This window comes from Callithrix jacchus, chromosome 21 (assembly GCF_049354715.1).
Source record: "Callithrix jacchus isolate 240 chromosome 21, calJac240_pri, whole genome shotgun sequence".
Classification (NCBI taxonomy): Eukaryota; Metazoa; Chordata; class Mammalia; order Primates; family Cebidae; genus Callithrix; species Callithrix jacchus.
The window spans coordinates 12,962,565-12,985,039 of record NC_133522.1 but is presented as its reverse complement, the minus strand read 5'-3'; the positions used below and the strand labels follow the sequence as shown (position 1 = coordinate 12,985,039).

The 22,475-nt window shown below is 34.4% G+C and overlaps 1 protein-coding gene across 2 annotated transcripts in view; it reads right to left on the bottom strand.

Moving 5' to 3' along the window:
* GBE1 (1,4-alpha-glucan branching enzyme 1) overlaps nucleotides 1–22,475 on the bottom strand; it is a 279,090-nt gene that overhangs the window by 218,833 nt on the left and 37,782 nt on the right. For both annotated transcript variants that reach the window (XR_013530578.1, XM_017967116.4), the window contains exon 2: nucleotides 8,402–8,571. Coding sequence is in view for 1 of the 2 variants with exons in the window: in XM_017967116.4 (XP_017822605.1) it covers nucleotides 8,402–8,571 (170 nt within the window). In the remaining variant the exon portion in view is untranslated. The remainder of the gene's footprint in view (nucleotides 1–8,401; nucleotides 8,572–22,475) is intronic.

The window sequence follows — 22,475 nt, the reverse complement described above, 5'->3', positions numbered from 1 at the left end:
ATCCCAGAAGGTAAAGACGCTTTTCAGTAAAAATAATAACATTAGGCCTTGTAACAAAGCTCCATGATCCAGCACAACAAGGGCTAGAAGTTGGCATATACATTGAAAATACTAGTTAAAAGAGGGAATAATAAAATACACATACACACAAACACATCAGTAAACTTGTTATTTTAACTTAAAACCCAAATATAAATATACATTCATCCATCTTCTGACATAAAACTAAAGTTTGGGTCCTCTGATAAGGATTTCGTAAGATCTTTCGTATATAAACATACATCTTCAATGCAACATTTATAATTCCCAACTCCCTTTTGACAAAAATTAATGATAGCTAAAGGTTCATGTAAAATAATCTATATGCAAAATTCAGTTAGGTTTCTATCTTTTTTTTAAGTTCACTTAAACATACTTAAGTCAAAATACTTTTTACAACTTACCCTTACTGAGATTTTCCCAAAATTCAGTAACTTTCCTTCCTGTCACATTCATAGATCATCACTTTATATTAAATTATGTTATAAAATTATAACGCAAAAAATAGCATTGCTAGGATTAAGGGGGAAAACCTAACACACAGTCTTAACTGGTAGAAGCAGAACTGTATACCTGTGGCCCAGAATAAAGTCTACTATACACTACCTATGCGCAGTATTCTGTGGGAATTAGCAGCTTTTACAATGAAATCTGTTAAGCAGAAGTAAGTTCACTATGTCTACTAAACAGAGATTGGTTAAGGAAACCTCCAGGGTATGTATACTCCATCGAAAGTGGACAACCCATTAGGTAAAATAGATTAAAGTGATGAGAGCGACAATATCAGATTGGAAAGCCAAATAAAGTACTACAAAATTTTCTACAAAACACTATTTGCTGAATACCTACTTTAGGTTCACATACATCCAAGAGGTCACTTCTCAGCGTAGGTACTGGTTTGGTCAACAAACCTAAAGCTGTCTATTCGTGCCCTGTAGTTTGCTACCACTTTGCCAAAATAAACAATATCTAGAATCCCCAGACCACCTCTAAAAACTTGCTTTCTAGGAACAATTTCCAATAATCCTAACTGAAGGAAGCCGCATAACAAAAATGCATTAACAGAGGACCCACAGAAAGTTGAAAACATCTATCTAACAAAAGACTCCTTGGAAGTCCATCTGAATTCAGACCTCAAGAAATCTTCTCAACAATCTGTCTGGATCACTACCCTGTGAAAACAACTCTCTTCCCACAAAGACTGTAAGATATCTAGAATATCAAAAAATCTGGAAAGTTTACACCATATATCCTCAATACAGTTTACACATTTATCCCCAATGAGCCAGAAGAAGAACCACTGTTTAGAGCACTCAGCTGTGTTTTCAAACTCTTAATCCCATCCTTTTTTATTTACACACCAATTAATGGTGATTTGTCTATTTTTTATTTTTGTTTATTTATTTATTTTCTAGTAAAGATAGGGTCCAGCTCTGTTGCCCAAGAGGGTCTCAAACACCTGACTGATCCTCCTATCGCAACATCCCAAAGTGCTAAGATTACAGATTACAGGTGTGAGCCACTGTGTGCAGCAGGCAATTTCTTTTTTAAATAGCATTTATATTTGATTATTCTAAGGACCTGTACCTAAAATAGTCTCAGCTCAGTAGGCAAACAAAAAAAATATTATAAAGATGGGTCATACATTACTGTTCCAAATTTTTCATGAGACATGTACATGTCTCTTGGCAGGACAGAACTAATAGGATAGATATATAAAGGGGAGTGTATTAAGTATCAACCTGTACAATGACAAGGTCCCACAATAGGCTGTCTGCAAGCTGAGGAGAAAGGAGAGCCAGTCCAAGTCCCAAAACTGAAGAACTTGGAGTCTAATATTCAAGGGCTAGAAACACCCAGCATGGGAGACAGATGTGGGCTAAGAGGCTAAGCCCGTCTCTTTTTAACATTTTTCTTCCTGCTTTATATTCACCGGAAGCTGATTAGATTGTGCCCACCAGATTAAGGGTGGATCTGCCCTCCCTAGTCCAATGACTCAAATGTTAATCTCTTTTGGCAACACCCATACAGACACACCCAGGATTCATACTTTGTATCCCTCAATCCAATTGAGTTGACACTCAGTAAGGATCACAGTCCTCCATAAAAGATTTGGCTTCCATGCCTCACTGACACAAGGCTTGGCCATGTTACTTGGCTAATGAGATGTAAATACAGATCACATATGTTACTTCTAAGCTGAAGTTTTTAGAGCCATCACAGAGTTTCTTCATTGCTCTTTCTCTCTCTCATGGGATCAGTGTGTCCCATATTGGGGTTACCCCATTAACTTGTATTCTGGAGTGAATTTGACAGTTGGGGGAGAGCCTCAGCTGACAACTACAGCCAACATGAACAAAAAAGAGGGTTTTGTTGTTGTAAGCCATCAGAATGTTGGAGTTGCGTGTAAAATGCCACACCACAGTGAAAGCTGACTAATAGAGCCATAGTACATTAGCTGAAGAAAGAAAATTCAAAAGAAGTTGGTATCAGAACCAACACCCCTGAACCAGAAAGGGCTTCAAATCTATAAATAATGATCACTAATTTTCATATGAGTGTTTCTCAGACTATGATTATATACCAATTGCCTTTCCTTAAAAAGTGTATTTTACTAAAACCAACAACTATGTAAATAAAATTATTCAAAAACTGAAAGAAAAAAGACTCAAAATTCAAGCCCACATTTTTGTATTATAACTACTGGATTCCACAGAAATAAAATGATCCTGCCAAATTGCTATCAACATTCCTAAATGCTTCCTCCCAATTTCTGATAGTATCACTGCAAACAGATTACAGTTCACAGAACCCACTGGTCCACAGAGCACACGTAGAGTAGCACAGTTCCAGAGCATGTGGGATTAATAAATATGAAGGTTTTTATGACACTGAAAACTAATATAACTGAGAACAAATTATAGACAAATTTGGCCCCCCAAAAACACGTAAAAATTCTTCTTACTATCTTTCCCACTCTGCAAAAATATCAGTGGTTCCTTTTTCCATAGGCATAAAAATCAAGGTTTGTTCTTTTTTCCTTTCTTTCAGTCTATCAGTGACAGACATTTAGGTTATTTGAAAGGTGCCTAGCTCCCAGACTTAGTAATTTTAGATGAAATGCTTTCCATTATAGCAAATAGGAACCCAATTATTTTATATTGACATATGTAGTTTACTGCCTTTCTCTCTTATTATCATCTAGATACTGGAAAGCAGCTAGTTATTTTCAATTATTTAGCAACCTGCAATAAACATAATTTAGAACCAAAACTCTAAGCATATTTTAAATCCCATCTAATTTTCTAAAGAATGAATCTTTGCTGTATTGCAGATGATTCAAAATTTTAGAAATTCATCTCAACCCTTTAGAGTAGTTTCTGGTTTGCCCAGAAATACTTTTTCAGTGGAAAGATTCCAAGCCTGATGAATGCCATTATATATACACCATCCTTGTAGGTTGCTGCAGCAGCTGTTAGCTAAAAAAAAAAATAGCTGTTTAAAAATGACTAGAAGAAAAAGAAATGATTGTTTTATTTTCACTCAAATAAAGAAAAATATATGTACTATATTTAAAGTGAAGCTGTTTTCCAAGAAGTTTTAAAAATGTGGATGGCAAAAGCCAGAGCTGTCATAGTTTTGGCAAAACAGTGACTGTTTTACTTATGCAAGGCTCAAGTGCCTTTTGAAATTAATAGTAATTTTCTGAAATTAAAAAAAAAAAAAAACCTTGAATAAGAGAGGATTTTTTAAATCTTGCCAATTAACATTTCTGTAGCACTGATTAAGGTATAAAGTTTCTTAAACTCACAATCTAGTTAGTACCCAGATTAACTCAGGCAGCTAAAACAAATATCATCACATTTATCCCCAATGAGCCAGAGAAGAACAACAATTGTTTAGGGAGCTCAGCTGTGTTTTCAAACTCTAAATGCCATCCTTTTTTATTTTACACACCAAGTCATGGTGCCCTCTCTCAACCTTTCTCTCTGTCTCTCTCTCTGTCTTTCTCTCTCTCTCTCTCTCTCACACACACATACACATTCTTTATTTCTTTCTTAGTAGAGACTCGATCTGTCGCCCAGGCTGGAATGCAGTGGTGCAATCTTGGCTCACTACAACCTCCACCTTGAGGTTGAGACCATCTTGGGCAACAGAGCTAGACCCTATCTTTACCAGAAAATAAATAAATAAATACAAAGAAAAAAATAGAGGCTGGATGCAGTGGCTCACACCTGCAATCCCAGCACTTTGTAAGCCGAGGAGGGTGAATCACAAGGTAAGGAGTTGAAGCAATTCTCCTGCTTCAGCCTCCTCAGTAGTTGGGACTACAGGTGACCACCACCACACCCAGCTAATTTCTGTATTTTTAGTTGAGAGAGACAGGGCTTGACCATGTTGGCCAGGCTGGTCTTGAACTCCTTACCTTGTGATTCACCCTCCTCGGCTTCCAGAGACCTGGGATTGCAGGTGTGAGCCACTGCATCCAGCCTCTATTTTTTCTTTGTATTTATTCATTTATTTTCTGGTAAAGATAGGGTCTAGCTCTGTTGCCCAAGATGGTCTCAAACACCTGACTGATCCACCCACCTCAGCATCCCAAAGGGTTAGGATTACAAATTACAGGTCTGAGCCACTGCAACTAGCTGGCAGTTTCTTTCTTAAGCAATATTTGTATTTGATTATTCTAAGGACGTGTACCTAAAAAAGTCTCAGGTCAGTAGGCACAAAAAAAAAAAAAAAGAAAGAAAGAAAGAAAGAAAAGAGAAGAAGTCTTTTTTGCTCAACTACTATTAGGGAAAAAATGGATTTTATATAAATAAGGGGAAGATGAAATACAGAGACCCTGAAGTGTGGTGCATGTGTGCATGTGAGTGTGTTTGTTTGTGTGTGTTTTAAGGCACGGTTAGTTACGTTATCTAAGAGTATATTTTCACCCAGGTTGTCATCACAATAAAAATTGTGAGTTCACTAAAGCCATACTGACCCATGTGTATATCTTTTTTCTAAAGAAACCTTCTAGATATATCATTGGCTCAAAATGCAGGCTACACACTCAATTTTCAAATTTTTGTTTGTTTGTTTTTTAAAGTCAAAGCCCATTAGTAAGAAAAAGTTGAGATCCTATTCACAAATAGACTTTGAGATCCTATAACTTTGGGCATAAAAAAAGACATCCTTTCATCTAAAAAATAAAATAAATTAGACATTTAAGTTTTCCCAATGTACTGCCTGTCCTTAACTATTTTCTGTCACAATTTCATTTATTGTAGTCTTTTCTTATATCTTCAAAAAAATAAAGGCCCACCGATTAAATCTGCTGCTTTTCGTGCCCTTCGTCACTAAATAAATGTTTGTTGATTGAGAATCATTAACTGAATGTTATCACAAGGATATGGAGAAATTTAAAATTATGCAATATACCTTTATAAAGAGTGGAATTTTAAAAATCAATGCATACTGGAAAAAAAAAACTTAGCAGAGGACATTTTTACAACAAAATATGGACCCAGTAATTTTAGTTTTCTCTTTATAAAATATTTTTTCAATTGCTGTACTTTTAATATTTAAGCATTAAGTCCAAGAACATAAAAATTTTAAATGCAATTCTAGAAACACACAGAGCACAACTTTAATAAATGAGCAATAGTCATTATGATAGTTCACAAATCTAGTTTTCATATAGTTCCCTTCATATATATATATATATATATGTATATGTATATATATATATATATATATATATGTATATATATATGGGGGAGGGAGAGACGGCGTGGGGGAGTTTTGCTCTTGTTGCCCAGGCTGGAGTACAATGGCATGATCTCAGCTCAAGGCAACCTCTACCTCCTGGGTTCAAGCGATTCTCCTGCCTCAGCCTCACAAGTAGCTGGGATTACAGGCATGTACCACTAAGCCTGGCTAATTTTTAGTAGAGATCGAATTTCTCCATGTTGGTCTGGCTGGTCCTGAACTCCAGACTTCAGGTGATCTGCCTACCTCGGCCTCCCAAAGTGCTGGGATTACAGGCATGAGCCACTGTACCTGGTCCCTTTCCTATATTTTTGTATTTATGAAAACTATTAAGTGGGTTTCATCATAAATATGGGAGTGGGGGGACCAAAAATAGCTATCAGGTATTAATGGTGGTTCTTATAGTAGTTGGGTATCTTTATATAGAAATTTAACCTAAACATTCTCAATATCCTCAACCTCTACATGGAATTTTAAAAAAGAAAACTAGTAAAATAGAATGCCAAGCTAATCTGAATCATCAGATCTCATGATCTTTTACAGAACTGTCCATGGAATTTTCCACCAACTCTCTGGAAACATTTCTGGGGCTACACCATGAATTATTTTCAGTCCTTAGACCTGTACTTTCCAATAAAGAAGCTAGTAGCTACAAGAGGCAATACAGCACTTGAAATGAGGCTAGTGCAACTTAGAAACTGAATCTTATATTTTATTTCATCTTAATTATTAAATTTAAATTGTAAAAGTGTTATTCAAGTCAGTTACTGGAAAACTCAATTTTGTTTGAAAAATACTGGATATATCAACATACATTTACACTGAAATTTAAATTTAAATTAAGTATAGTCTGCCCTCAGGTTTCGCATCTACTGAATCAACAAATCTTAAATGGAAAGTATTTGGAAAAGAAAAATGGATGGTTGCATCTGTACTAAACACTTAAGCAGTCATTTTCTTCTTATCATTATTCCCTAAACAATACAGTCTAACAAATATTTACACGGCATTTACGTTTTATTAGGTAATGTTAATAATCTATACATGATTTGCAGTGTAAGGGAAGATATGCCTAGGTTATACGCAAATACTACATCATTTTATACAAGAGACTTAAGCATACTTGGATTTTGGTATCCACAAGAAGTTGTAAAACAAGTCCCTCATTGATACAGAAGGATAACTGTATTTGCAATGAAAACTTGCCGTCTGAATTAAGACTTGCTGTACCCATATTTCAAAGATGTGATACAATAAAAGAATGAAAATCTCAATACAATTTACATTGATTAAATGTTAAAATCATATTTTTATATATGAGGTCAGTACACTTTATTATTGCTAAATTTTATTCTACTGTTCTCCTTTCACTTTTTTAACATTGTTACTAAAATTTCTGAATTACATATGTGGCTTGCATTTTACTTCTGTTGGACAGTACTGTCTTAGACAATGATATTAATATAAAACCAAAAGTTCTGTTAAGGCAGGTTCCTTGAAGAATAATTTACATTGCATTAAAATTCATCCTTTACATGTACAGTTCTACACGTTTCGATAAATTCATACGGTCAGGTAACCAGCACCATAATCAGGATGTAAAACATTCACACCACCCCCAAGAGTTCCCTCATGGCCCTTTGTAATCAACCATAACCCACCACCTCAACCCCTGACAACAATCATCTGTTTTGTCCCTACAGTTTTGCTGTTTCTAAAATGTCATAAAAATTGAATAATACAGCATGCAGACTTTTGAGCCCAGTGAAATCAAATTTTAAATATTATATCATTCTATGGTATTAAAGGATTATGATCATTTTTATATTTCTTTTCCTTGTATCAAGAACCTTTATCAAGGCCTATTTTTTTCCCATTATTCCACTTTCAAAAGTGAACTTTCTTCCTTGTCATCATTCTAGTAATGTATTTACCCTTCAAGAAGACTTAGTCAATTGTATTATAGTTATTTACATTACAGTCCTTCCTCCTCCCAGACCCTCAGCTAGAAACCTGACTTTGCTTTCCATAGCATTAACTCTGTCTAGTACAGTTAACAGTGCAAATGACAATGCTGAGAACATATTTCCCATTGTGTTCTAAAACAAAGTAAAGAAAAAAAGAGAAATGAGTGATGGAGGTTATCCTCCAGATTAAATATCTACTTTTATTGAAGACTCCAAAAAGAGTATAACGATAGACAGAGGATCCAAGAACTATGAATCCAGCCAGCCAGGGGTGAATGCTCGTGGAGCTTTAACTATGCCAGTATTTTTACCTGGATTGCTGTTGGTTTTGTCAGAGCTCGCTAACAAAGTTGAGTAAATTTGGAGTCCTCTTTCTAATAGCATTTTCTCATAAACCTTGTTATTTCTAGTATATGATTTTACAGAACATAAAGTTTTCCAAGAATACAGGTATCACATTATAACAGAAACAGCTGTACCACACAAAGAGCTTAATAAAATTCTAATGCTCTATCTGAAAAGTCTGATATTTATTCATAACCATTAATGATCATATAGTTAAATATATAAAATATAAGAAATATATCTATTAAATAGTTAATTAAGTATTACTATTAAGTTCAATGCTTTCAAGTACTTACTAAAGTCTCCAGTAAGAAAAACTCCTTCTGCTCCTGGGGCCCATTCTTTGCAGTATAAACCACCATCAGCACATCTGTGGACGCCAAATGACTCATAGCCTCTGGAAAACTTATCAATACCGCCTTCATTTTCTCCAATGCTGTTCAAAATTTGGCTAAACTGCTTATACCTTTGAAGAAGTATGAAGGAAGATAAGTTAGAAAATTAAATGATCTTCTAGAAAGCTACTGGACTTAAGTAACTTCTTTAGTCTTATTCAGGGGAAAAAATACATTATTAAAGAGAAATAATATGAATAATTCATTATTAGTAGAGGCTACTAGGTAGAATGGAATCATTCTTATTTAAAATACACTGAGCTAATCTAACTGGCATTTTTTGTAACTTCAAGCCCTGGTATGAGAGAGGAAATATGATGGTTATACTATTCCATGTATTATTTTTAAAAAACTAGCATTACAGCAACTTCCATGTCAAGAGAGTGTAATGAAACAGAATCTCCACATCCCCCTGCTCTAGTTCCTAAAAAAATGAAAGTAACACAGTCAAAATTCAGCAAGAAAAATAAAATTAGCCTACTGCAGGGTTTGGCAAACTTTCCCTGTGAAGGGGCAGACAGCAAATATTTTAGGCTTTGTCAGCCATATGGTCGCTGTCACAGCTACTCAAGGGTGTCTCTGAAGTACGAAAGGGCCATGGACAGTAAGTTAATGAGTGGGTGGGGCTGTCTTCCAATAACACTTTATTTACAATAACAGGTGGTGGGCCAGATTTGGCCTACAGCCTTTTCCTTCCTTAAAGCAACTAAGCATGGCAAGAACATACATCATATCAAAGTACAAAAGCCAGTGGCCACAAGAAGAAATCAAAGATTTCATGACCAAGAACAGCACATGCCTGCTCCTGACCCTCTCCCAGTTCCCCTGGAGTAGGTACTGGTACACCAAAAAGTATTACCCTATTTTCATAGTATCCCCTATATCCAGTAAGAAACAAACTGGGTAAAACTGGAGAAGTAAACCATGTGGCAGTTGCTCTATGTCAGAAGTGAAGGTTCCAGAACTATACAATGAACTAGGCAATGCCACTAAGCTTCTCTACACCTCCCCATAACCTGAGGGGTAAGCAGTCTTTCCCAGAAAGATGGCAGGAATCTAGGTAAAGAATATTCAAGGAATATAAAAAATTTGATGTGCAGAGTAATGAACAACATCTCAACTTAGCTATATAGAAAATAAACCATTTTACAAATAATTCACATTACACAACAACTTAATTAAAAATAAACCCAAAACAAGAGCTGAAAGATTATATGACAAAACAACAGAATGAAAAGCAAAAGGAGATTGTAGACTTAAGGAAATAAATAGAGGAATAAATTATATCAGTAGATAATGAAAAACAAGTTAGAGTCAGAAAGAAAAGTACATACTTTAGCAAAAAAAGCAATTACTTAAATGAACAATTGAGAACTGAAATAATTAAAGAAAAACAAATTTGAATATATTAAAGAGAACCTAAGACATACCCAAAATAGACACACACAAAAAAATAATCCAAATATGGATAGCTGGTGACTGAAAAATAAAACTAAATAAAATGAATGTCGAAGATATAAAACTGAAAAATTTTCCTAAAGAACTAAATCCACATACTTAAAAGAGCATACTGTTTTAAGTAAAGTTTGGGAAACAAACACACAAAATACATCCCAATTTAAGCAACTGAAATTCAAAAGGTAAAAAAAAAAAAGAATGAGTCTATAGACAACCAGGCGAAAAAAGGCAACATTAATTAAAAACCAAAAGACAAAGCCAACTCCACACAGTTCTAAGAAGGATAAGTAGTAATCTAAGAATATCCTAGGAGACAAGTTTCTATTCATATCTAAGGGATTTTTTTAAATATTGTCAAATTAAAATTGAATTTTAGTCAATGACACTAATGAACCATTCTTGAAGAAAAATAAGCTACTTTCCATTTTTCTAAATGACAAAAGATTAAAAACAAACACATACAAGAATGAACAGTTATTGTAGGAGTGTGGCTAAGAACAGACTCCTTAAATACAGAACCTTGGCTAGACAATTGCGAAACTGTGTGAGTGTGATCATAAAAAAAGATCTCAACTGACAAAGTAAAAATATTATATTTAAAAAAAAAGGATGAGTGAAAGGGGGATGAAATTTTATAGCAGAGAATAGCTCAACGCTGAGTAACATTTAAGGCTGTCATCACTATGCTTTTTAATTTATTAATCTTAGATGAGCATTTAAGACATAACACTTCATTTAAGGTAAAGAAAGTTGTATATGAATTCCAATAATTTCTTCCTTCCATTTCACTTTAGTTTCTTTCTTTAAAGTTAACAGACATTTATTTTCTCATGTTTCATTATAGTATTTCTATTAAACCTTTTTTCTAACCTTTTATGTAAAGATAAGTATATAAAAATATCAACAATGATATACTCTTAATATCAGTGAAGATTATTTTGGTAAGGTTTCTTTGCATTGTTCTAATCATGTATAACAAATAACTACCATTTTAAGAAAAACAAAGTACTTTTCCTAAAACTATAATTTTTCACATTATTAAAACAGAAAAATTATATTATATTATATTCATAGGAATTTTCCTGGGTTTGTAAAACTGGTTTTATAAAATTTAGGGAACTGAAATCATTTAAAGTAGATCTACAGAGCAAAACTGAGTTTCTGAAATAGTATCAAGCAGAAGTAAAAATTCAATATGTGATAAAAGGGCATTTCAAAACAGCAAGGATGGCTTATTCAATAAAATATTGAAATCTGTAAGTTTGTCATCAAAAAGTAGACCTCTAAAACCAAAATAACTTCCAAAGAGATCAAACTTACACACTTTAATATTTTAAAAGTAAGTAAGTCCAAGAGTTCATAGAAAATGAAACTCAAGTGGCCAGTAAACATTAGAAACGATGATCAAACTCATATACAACTTAAGTGCAAACCTAAACTTCAAAATTCAGTTTTCCACCTAAAAGACCCAGAAACATATGATAGTCTATATGGCTGGGATACAGTTCAGGAGAAAAGACATTTTCTAATGCTCTTAGTTAAAATATAAATTAGAAAACAATTTGGCAACAGCTATAAAATTTCAAAATAACACTCTTCAAATAAGTAACTCTATTTCTAGAAATTTGTCCTTTGGATAAACATCACACAAAGATGCATATACATCTATGGGTACGACAGTATTTATTCTAGTATTTATTCTTTATGGCATTATTTGCAATACAAAACCATAGAAAATAACCACTTTTGCAACAATGGGAAGCTAGGTGAATGAACTGTGGAGTATCCAAACATAAATTATATGACAACCACTGAAAAAAAATGAGGTAGGGCAAAATGTGCTGATATGGAACACTGCCTGAAATAATCCCAGTCTCACAGATAGTTTTTATTCAAGGGGATACAAACTGAACCACCCACAGGAGCCAGGCAGGCGTCACAAATATGAAGAATTGACCCAACAAAAGAAACACAAAATTGCAAAGCTGATGATAAAATAATTTAAGAAAGCAATGCAGAAAGAAACTCTGTTGAGATGGAAAGTATAAGCTTCACCTAAAAGCATAGCCTCTATTTAATAGTTACAGCTCATTGTAACATAGCATATTTTGTTCAATCATGTAATTACTCAAGAACATAAAAATAAAAAATTACAGATTTTTCTATGAACTCTTCCTAATGTAAACAGTAGGAACCTTTTCAAAATACTTAAAATACTTACCTAGACAAACAAACTAGATATGCAGGCCTGATGAGACACCATATGCAATCTCTTTAAATCATATGACAAAATCTCCCCCCCCACCCCGTGTGTGTGTCTGTGTGTGTGTAACCTCTTCCATATATCGGTTAGCTAAACTTCTTGGAATATGGAAACTCTAATCCATATTGAATTACATACATATTAACAGGCAATAAGATGATCAAACAGTGGGAACAATCCACAAAACAAAAATGGGACCTTGGGTAAAAAATAAACATACACATATACCCTCATAATAAAAGGGAAACTATTGATTTTCCAAAAAGGTATAAAGTTGGGAGAGTAAATAAATGTAGTAATAATTTTACTTTCAATGTTGGAATAATGCCTTACAATGAATTTGAGATTTATGTAAAGTTGAAGTTTAAAAATTAATCATTTTAGAAAGTTTCTTAAAATATTTTCAAATGCCCCATTTAGTAAAATTTCAATGGAAACAGGATTATAGCATTATATTACTTTAACTAAGTATCTTGACTTCCCTCAAGGTCAGCCCTGCAGCTTCTGATACAGAAATACACATTCCACTTTGAAATCATTGTGGCTCAAAAAGGAAAATGCCTGAGGATACAGCAAGCTCATCATGCCTGTTTCCTCTCCTACTATAGTCATTTCTCTTATATTTTGCTATGAATTTATAGCATATTTAAAAACTAGGTCAAAGTTTTGGTAACCAAGAACATAAAATGAAATTAGCACAGGAACTAGCATTTTGCATAGATACAACTGTTATAAATACTATCAGATGTGCCCTCCACATCATTGTTTTAAATCCTCAGTTACATAGGAGGAGATGGGGGCAAACATAAATACATAAATTGTCCAAAGTCAAGAAGGTAATAAGCAATAGGGACCACACATCATTAATCACAAAAGGTAGATTTCAAATTAAATCTCAAATTAAAAGTCATATTCACTTTTAAAGAAAGTTACTTAGGTTTTACTCTTAATTAATCTTATTAAGAGAATCAGGGTTAATTAAGAGAATCGGGGTTAGGTGATATTAGCTTAATTTCTAGAAATAGTCTACATTCAATTCCTGACTCTGTTGCACACCATATGTGACCCTGAAAAGAAAATCTCCTTTTTCCTGATTATCTTATGCTGTTAACTGGGGGTTCGGGGGAGCCTCACAGGTTGAAATGAATCAATGAAACACAGTAGAAGCTTTCCCCACAGTGTTCAATAAATGATGGTTGGAACTTTCCTCCACCTCGAAGTGGCAACACTTTAGTGTACTTTTTACTTTCCTAATTTTCTTTTATTTATTACACTTGCTAAGATTTTAAAACACACATTAGCTATTAGCAATGTTATGATTTTTCCTCTCGAGTTCCAAAAGTGTTTAAGAATGCTTTCCATTTTTGTCCTGCTATAGTAAACTACAAATATAAATATACTAACACATAACACATATCACATACTCCAAACTGATTTGAATATATGAGTTATAGAAAGTTTGAAAGAAATCAAAGTTGACTGGACAGCACTGGTTGGGGTGGAGGGGCAGGGGGTGGGGTATAGGAGATAGGTATGGAAAAAAAAAATGAAACGAGCTAAAATCTTTGCTCTCCTGGAAGGCAGTTGGTTCATCCTAGATCAGTACTGAAGCTCTAATTTCAGACAGGGTTGTGAACACAGGAGATACGTAAGGGGAGATGGATCATACCTTACCTGGAAATTCATTGAATATAGAATCTATTCTCAAGTGCTTCTGAGTGGGCCTGAAACCCAAGAACCCCATGAGAAAAATTCCTTTCTTGCTAGCTTATTTTTAAGATTTTATTTTGTCATTTGCTTCCTATGGGAGACTTGGATTGGAGGCAAGAAAAAGCACAGAAGTAAAATTCAAGAGGAATTTTTAAGAGCTCTAAAGGGGGAAAGGAGGGTTAAAGGAGGGGGGAGTTGAGAATTTTGGAAAGGGAAAAAAATGCTCTTCAAATCAGTCTTTAAAAAGACTGCAGGTGTCTCACAGAAACTTCCTTTCTTAAGTGAAAAACAGACAAAATATACAAAATTATTCCTATATTAAAGCTGTCAAATGCAAGTTAAGCATTTGAGGCTTTAAAGTAAGTACTTTATGTTCCTTAATGAGGCCAAGCATTCAACAAAAAACCCAACATACTTATTACAGGATAAACATATTTATTGTGTGCTAATAATTCAGTTACATAAAACAAAATCCTTCTTGTTAGATGTTCATCCTTGCAATGGGAAACACTGTCCAACTCATGGCAGGAGAGGCCTGAGATAAGCAAGTGTTCACAGAAGAATGAGCCAGACCAGGAAGGAACTAGGATTTTGACTGCTAGAAGAGATTAAGAGAAGGCTTTAGGGGGTAGCTGGCATTTGCGCTGTATCTCAAAGGATGAGTGGTACATTTTGACAGGTGAAGAAAAGAGAGAGAAGTGCATTACAAGTGCAAAACTTAGATGATTCTTGACTACATGACGACTAGCTGTGTGTAGTCAGAGCAGGAGACAGTAGAGTATTCCAGTGGCCAAAAAGATAGTTTTCAATCAGATAATAAAATCCTTAAAAACTTTACAAAGGAGATTACTGATATGATCTGATACAGTTTTAAAGGGATCAGTGTGAAGGATACATTTTGTTAGTCAAAGTCCATAAATTAATGAAGTCTTCATTAAGTCGACTATTAAGCACAGATATTGGCAGATCTTCCTGTTATACAAGAGTGAGCAGTGAAAATAATATTTTAAATGACATCATGGTACACAAGGTTTCCTATTTTTGAAAACTTTTTTTTTTTTTGAGACTGAGTCTCACTCTGTCGCCAAGCTGGACTGCAGTGGCATGATCTTGACTCACTGCAACCTCTGCCTCCAGGGTTCAAGCAATCCTCCTGCTTCAGCCTTCCAAGTAGCTGGGTCTATAGGCACCCATCACCACACCCAGGTAATATTTTGTGGTTTTAGTAGAGACAGGGTTTTACCACATTGGCCAGAAAGGTCTTGATCTCTTGACCTCCTCATCCACCCACCTTGGCCTCCCAAGGTGCTGGGACCACAGGAAGTGAGCCACCGCACCCAGAAATGTTGTAAATGTCATCAAATCACCAAGTGCAAATATTTTCAAAATCCTACTTAAATTTTCAGTAGCATTGCCAATCTGTATTCAACTCAGCATATACTCTGTACTTGATCTATCAGAAAACAGTAGAAATGAACAAAGATGACTATCAATGAATAGTGGAATCCATTTATTTATTATGCAAGCATTACTGAGAGTATACTGTATATCCAGTACTATGCTAGTCACTGAGAATAAGGAGATAAAAGATATTACAAGTCCACAAATGAAGATATTCTGTTATGTATGGGAGACAGTAGAAAAGAAAGCAAGGAATAGGAAAACATTACACAAGTCATTGATAAAGATGATAAGAAAACAGAATGCAATTCTCAGTGTAATTCTTTGCTTTGAATTAAACAAACTGAAATCATTTGCTTTGAAATTCCATAAAGACTGAGAAAATTTTCTGTTTTGAACCCTTATGTCACCTAAGCACATAAAATACCAGCACATTGTTAAGTATTCAATGAACAAATGTTTAGTGAGCACCTATTATCTGTCAGACATTTTCTAGGCAATGATATTAAAACAGTTAGAGTTAGGATTATTATGTTTGAATCTGAATCCTAATCCTACTGCTAACTGTAACTAAATTTTCTACTCTGAAATAAGAATAATGGAACTTGTCTTATAAGACTGCTTTGAAAATAAAATGAAATAATGTACCTAAAATTTTTACCACAATATCATTCATGTGAAATAATGAATAAAAAACACAATTAATGGATTCAATAAGATTGATGGAATTGAGATAAACAGAAAAGTCAATACACTATTAGAATATAAAAAGATATAATTCCTGTAACTATATTAGACATAGTATAAGTGGCTTCCTGATTTACTCAGTCCCACTGGCTCTTTGTACACTTGCTTCACTGGCCCTATAGAAGTTGTAGCTTGCAAGCAGCTATCTGAAGACGCCAGATACTGCACATCTTGACCAGTCTGAACTGTTAAAACAAATTACCATATACCGGGTAGTTTAAACAACAAGCATTTATTTCTTACAGTCCTAGAGGCTGTGAAGTCCACAACTGAGAACCAGGAGATCCACTGTTTGGTGAGGGCACTCTTCCTTGTTTTCCAATGGCCACATTCTCATTGTGTCCTTACATGGTACAGACGAAAGGAAGGAAACAAGCTAAACACTCCCCAGTCTCTTGTAAAGCCACTAATCCCATCCTGAGAGGGCCACTCCTGTGATCTAATTAATCATCTCCCAAGGGCACCATCTCCAAATGTCATCACAGTATGGATCAGTTTCAACATAAAGGTTTGCATGGATATAAACATTCAGTTCATAGCACAATAACATGAATGTGTAGAAAACTAAAGGCTCCAAAGGACAAACTGGGACCAATAAGAGACAAAATAGGAAGAAGTACTTAGATAAATTCCTCACTCTTCTTCCTCAAGGTCCTGTGTGACCAAATGATCGGCTATCTAGTCTCTCACTTGAGAACTCCATTTGTCAGCTTGGGTGTATATCAAGATCAAATGTATATAGACCTGCACTGGTGAAACATTAACTGGGGATGTGATGACCCAATGGACATCACCTGCTTCCAGAAGCAAAAACACAAACCTCTCACTGTTCAAGATGACTGCAAACTACTCCTCACTGATTAAAAGTGAGTTGCAGACAGTTAATTCCCACCATTTCACTTCTGCTCAAACTGCAGGTCTCTGGTTTTTCACTCAACAGCTTTTCTCACTATTATAATCTTTATCAATGCCTCGGTTCATGAGATTTGAAACTAGCTGTTAATTAAATGAGTTGTTTCATATATGGAATTTGTCTAAGACTAACTGGCATATACCACCTACTATGTGCCAGGCATGGTACTACACAAGAAAGAACAGATTTAGAAATAAAAGACTGACTTATATTGCTAGTAACTGACCTTCAATTTTCACTTAATAATCTCAGAATTCCTGCTTCATTTATAAAATAGAATGACAATATCACTGATGCCAAGGTGGCTGTGCTTTTACATAACTAGCCCACAAAAAATAAATTATTTTATGACATATCACTAAGAAATGAAGATCTTAATTAGTTGTAAATTACTAACCACTTTCAGCAAACCATTAGTCTTCAATTTCTAAGTGGAAAAACAAAACTGAAAACCTTGAAAAAAGTTGGAATTGTTCTGTTATATTAATGTTAATATAAAAATAAAATTTAAACACTAATCCCATTACGAGCATACATTGTGTTATTAATTTTAGTCTTTTTAAATCTTTTTCATATTGTACCATCTCTAAAACAAAATCAAATGCATTATAACGTAATAAACACATCCTCAGTCCACGTTTAAGAAAAAAATGTTAGTCTCTTATTTTTTTAATGTTAAGGAATAAAAGCTACGTCACAGTTTTGTTCTTACTTAAGTGCCATGAAAATTGGCTAGGTTCAGTCTCGATAAAATATATATAGAAGTCACGGTTATAAAGATATCATTAAGTATATTGGGGAGAAGGAAGAATAAGGTAAATTCAAAACAATTATCTTTTAAAAGTTGCTACTTTTAAAAAGTGTCCCAAAAGTAAATAGTGGCTATTATTTGTTAAATATTCTTTCTTCATTTCTAGCACTGGGCAATAGATGTGAGGGGGTCAAGAGAGATTATTGCTAAGATCTTTCTAGGTCTAAATCCTAAAAAATCCAAAGTAGAAAAAGAAATGTTCTCATTCAATTAACAAAAAATTGAATATAGTCCACTAAGTAAAACCATTTAGAAATCCCTAAAACTCACCATTTCTTTTAATAATAAAGTATTTATTTATACTACATTATTCTACATTCAGAATAATAGAAATACTATCACGTTTAATGACACACCTTAAAGAACCTACTATATAGCCATTAATGTAAACATATTTTGACTTCTTAACAGATTAATTAGAATAAATTAACAAAAATGTAGCTAGAAATTAATTTTAATCACTGTGCCTTGTCTCTTGGTTGCAAGCAAATTAATAATATATTGCCCTTACAGTTTACTGAGGTATGATTAATGGTCAATATTAAAATTTCTAGAGTCTTGGCAAAGTGAAAACCAGACTGCCTAACAAACACACACTCACACACACATCTGAATGCAATAAATCAGAATTACTGAAGGTAAGCCCTGTGAGATGGCCCATCTGGTCAGGCCTGGAAGTGTCAGGTATTGTCCCAAGCATTTTAAGCCGCCATCCTCTTTATCAGCCACTCTCTTTCCAGTCACGCTCCTGTTCAGGTCTTTGCTACATGCTCTGCTGATTACCTTGGAAAAGGGCAATGCTGTAACTGTTCAACTGACCTTTCAGTTTATTTTCTCCTGTGTAATATGAAACATGAGCTAACACAGTCTTAGTCTACTGATTTCTAGGAAGAATTCTGACTTAATGTTTCAACAGCTCTTGGCTCAAATAACACTCTGCTCTTCTGTATTCAGGTTTCTCTTTTTCGAAAAAATTACATGGCAAAGACCAGAGGTATGGGCCAGATAGAAGCTTTAGGTCCTCTGTGAAATGGACCACAGTCTGCACAGAAGTATGCTCCTGAGAATGTACAGTCAACTAACTTGCTGAGAAGCAATTCCCACCTTTTAAGTCCTCATTAGAATATAATTCTTAATGCGACTTTCATTGTATCAATGAATAGTTTTAAAGTGACAATGCTTACGTCTTTTCTGTCTTTCAATATGAATGTTACAGTTACTCAAACACTGTCAAAAATTCTATACTCACCATGGGAAAAACAAAACAGGGAGGTTAAAGATTTGAAAGATACACATTCTAGACCCAACTCTAAGGTACTAGCAATGTGACCTTTGGAAAGATAAACAACCGAAGTATTAGGTTCCTCTTCTATAAAATGAAGACACTGAATTGAAAGGTTCCATCCCATAATCCATACTCTAAATATCTTGGATTCTTAGTTGTGCACTAAATTTTCCCAACCCAGAAAGAAAAAACATGCACCCAACACAAAAGTTATTTTGCACATTTCCCACATAAACCTAAAAGTATATACTTTACCACATACGAGAAACATAGTGTTACATTTATATTTTTTCTTAAAATGCAGGGTATAAACCACTTATGAAATATAATAGTCACAGGAAATTTTATTTAAAAAAAAAAAGAGTCTCACTCTAACCCAAGTTAGAGTACAGTGGCGCGATTTCAGTTCACTGCAACCTCTGCCTCCTGGGTTCAAGCAACTCTCCTGGCTCAGCTTCCTGAGTAGCTGTAACTAAGGCATGCGCCAACACACCTGGCTAATTGTGTATTGTTTAGTAGAGGCGGAGTTTCACCATGTTGGCCAGGCTGGTCTTGAACTCCTGACCTCAGGTGATCTGTCTGCCTTGGCTTCCAAAAGTTCTAGAATTACAGGCATGAGCCATTACATCTGGCCAACACAGGAAATTTTAAAAAGAGAAATAATCTGGACAGAAAAAATAATAATAATTTATAAATATTACAAATTATAAATTATAATGACCAGTACCTTACGGAGTACTTACTATGTTCCAGGTATTGATCTAACTTACAAATGAAAGCTTATTTAAGCTCTCACAATAACCCTACAGTAGTAGAAGTAGAATTATTCCTATTGCAGATGAGAAAACTGAAGACGTTAAGCAATTTTGCTCAAGGTCACACAGTATGTGTGTGAAGCTAAAATATAAATCCAAGTTTTTACCTCCAAAGCATTGGTCCTTGACCATTCTAATTATCACCCCAAAAAGCTTTGCAGTTTACAGTTTTCCAGCTGACTTGAGCTTCTATACTAAATTTAAATTACTTGTTACTTAGCATGTCTTAAAAGCTGAACCATTGAAGAAAAAATTCTGCTATAGGTAAGAGTCATATAAATGATCAAAAATAAAACTGGTAGGAAACTCACTTGAAAAACATTAAAACATATCATTTACAGAAAGTGAACAAATTCACAAAGTATTTTAACTTTTTCTATTTTATTTTTCAGGTTTTTCTTTTTTTGAGACAGGGTTTCACTCTGTCTCACAGACTGGAGTACAGTGGTGTGATCCTGGCTCACTGCAACCTCCACCTCCCTGGCTCAAGTAATCCTCCCACTTTAGCCTCTTGAGTAGCTGGGATTACAGGCACGTGCCACCACACCCAGCTAATTTTGTATTTTCAGTAGAGAAGGGTTTCGCATGTTGGCTAGGCTGGTCACAAACTCCTGACCTCAAGTGATCCACCTGCCTTGGCCTCCCAAAGCGGTGGGATTAGAGGCATGAGCCACTGTGCCCAGGCTTATTTTATTTTTTTTAAAGTCAACAAAGAGAAAGAGACACATACATTTTTAATTGCCCAGAGAAGTTTTATTTGGGGAGTGTTCCTATCACAATAAACTTGAATTAACTGAGCTGAAGCAAGATCTGAAAACAAATACTATTTTAAATATACAGTTTAAAATATAGTTTGAAGTATTATTTTGATAGGCAGTTTGAAATCATGTATCAGAGATAAAAGAATTTATACCTTTATGATATATAGTTTCAAACAAGATGACTAGGCCATCAATTGTAAAGTAAAAACTAACAAACACTATTTTTTTTACCTAAAACAATAATCAAAAATCAGAAAACTTACATAAATTGAAACTTTGGAAATCAACAAACCCAATCACACTTACGAATTTATTAAATATGGCCGACAGCCATGAGTTTTAGCCTTGTGAATGTTTTTATATTAGAAACAGGATAAATGAATCAGTTATCACTTCAACAATGGCATAGGACACACTATAGTAACATATATCAAAGAATCTCAGGAGATATATATATTTCCAACAAAAAAAATCCATACCTTTTGGACTAAATAGCAGTGAAATATCAAAGATCTATAAAATACTCTGAGAGTTCTTTGCCTTTACTGAGAAAGACAAAGGTTTTAAAATTCTGCCAGCCACAAAATTACAAAGATCATAAGAGCTTTCACAGTGACTGCCTACATATTGGCAAGATCTCTTTTAATTTATAAAAATTCAAGCCTTATATTTATATCTATCTATCTAAATATATCACATTTTATAGCATATGCATAGACACACACACACACACACACACTATATATATATATATATATAAATCTTGTATACGGGAACCCACAGATTTCTTTTTACAGCTAATAACCTAACACCAACGAAACAGAACAGGTCTGAAAGCGCAGGCACAGCTTGGCAAAAGTACAGTGGTCCTGTGCGTTGTGTGCATGTCTCAATTTATTACATCTCCCCCATTACATATTTTGTTGTTTTAACTATTTACCCAACTTGAAATTGAGATAAGGTATTTCAATGTTACTGAACAACTCTACTCTGTAGGTTTTGTAATGATGTGATATATGAATGTAAAATAACATTTATATATTTTAGTTACCACGTTATCAAGTCCCTCACCAAGTGAAACTACTATAACCTAGAGCATAATGCTCAAGCGGGTTTAAAAAAACCCAAAGTTAAATTTCTTGTAAGTACAACTGATTCTGTGTGCTAAAAATCTTATCCTGATACTTAATTTCCTAGCGTATTGACATCAGTAAAATGGAAACTTTAAATTCACCTAAGCCTTCTATTGCTTATGGGCAACAGTTTTTCAATTCTATGATCCCATAGTGCTCTGACCATATCACATACTGATACAGATAATTAGTGCTTTGGCCTATTCATAATTAAAACAAGTGAAATGGTGAACTCACATAGGCACCTCATTACTTATGGGTCAACCTTTCCCAAGACTGAGTTCACAGAGAGCTTTGGCCAAACTGCCCAAATGGTATAATTATGCAGTATTATAAATTTCTCTGTTGACATATTTTTTCTACCAGATTATAGGTGCCATAAAGGCAAGGATCATGTTTTAATTTTATGTCATCAGCATCAAGTACAGCAATTATTAAGAAACTGAGATTGAACTGTTTCTCTCAGCATGTTTCACCATGAGATGCTTATTAAGAGTAGAAAATTGCTTAACAATCTGGGGTGATTCCACTAACTGATACCTATTATTCTATTTACTATGGACCTAAAATTGTGCTAAATGTCCTCCAAACAATATCTAACTCTTTCTATTCTGTGTGTTAAAAATTCTATACTCATTGCACAAATGAGGAACCCAGGAATCAGAAAAGTTAAGCTAC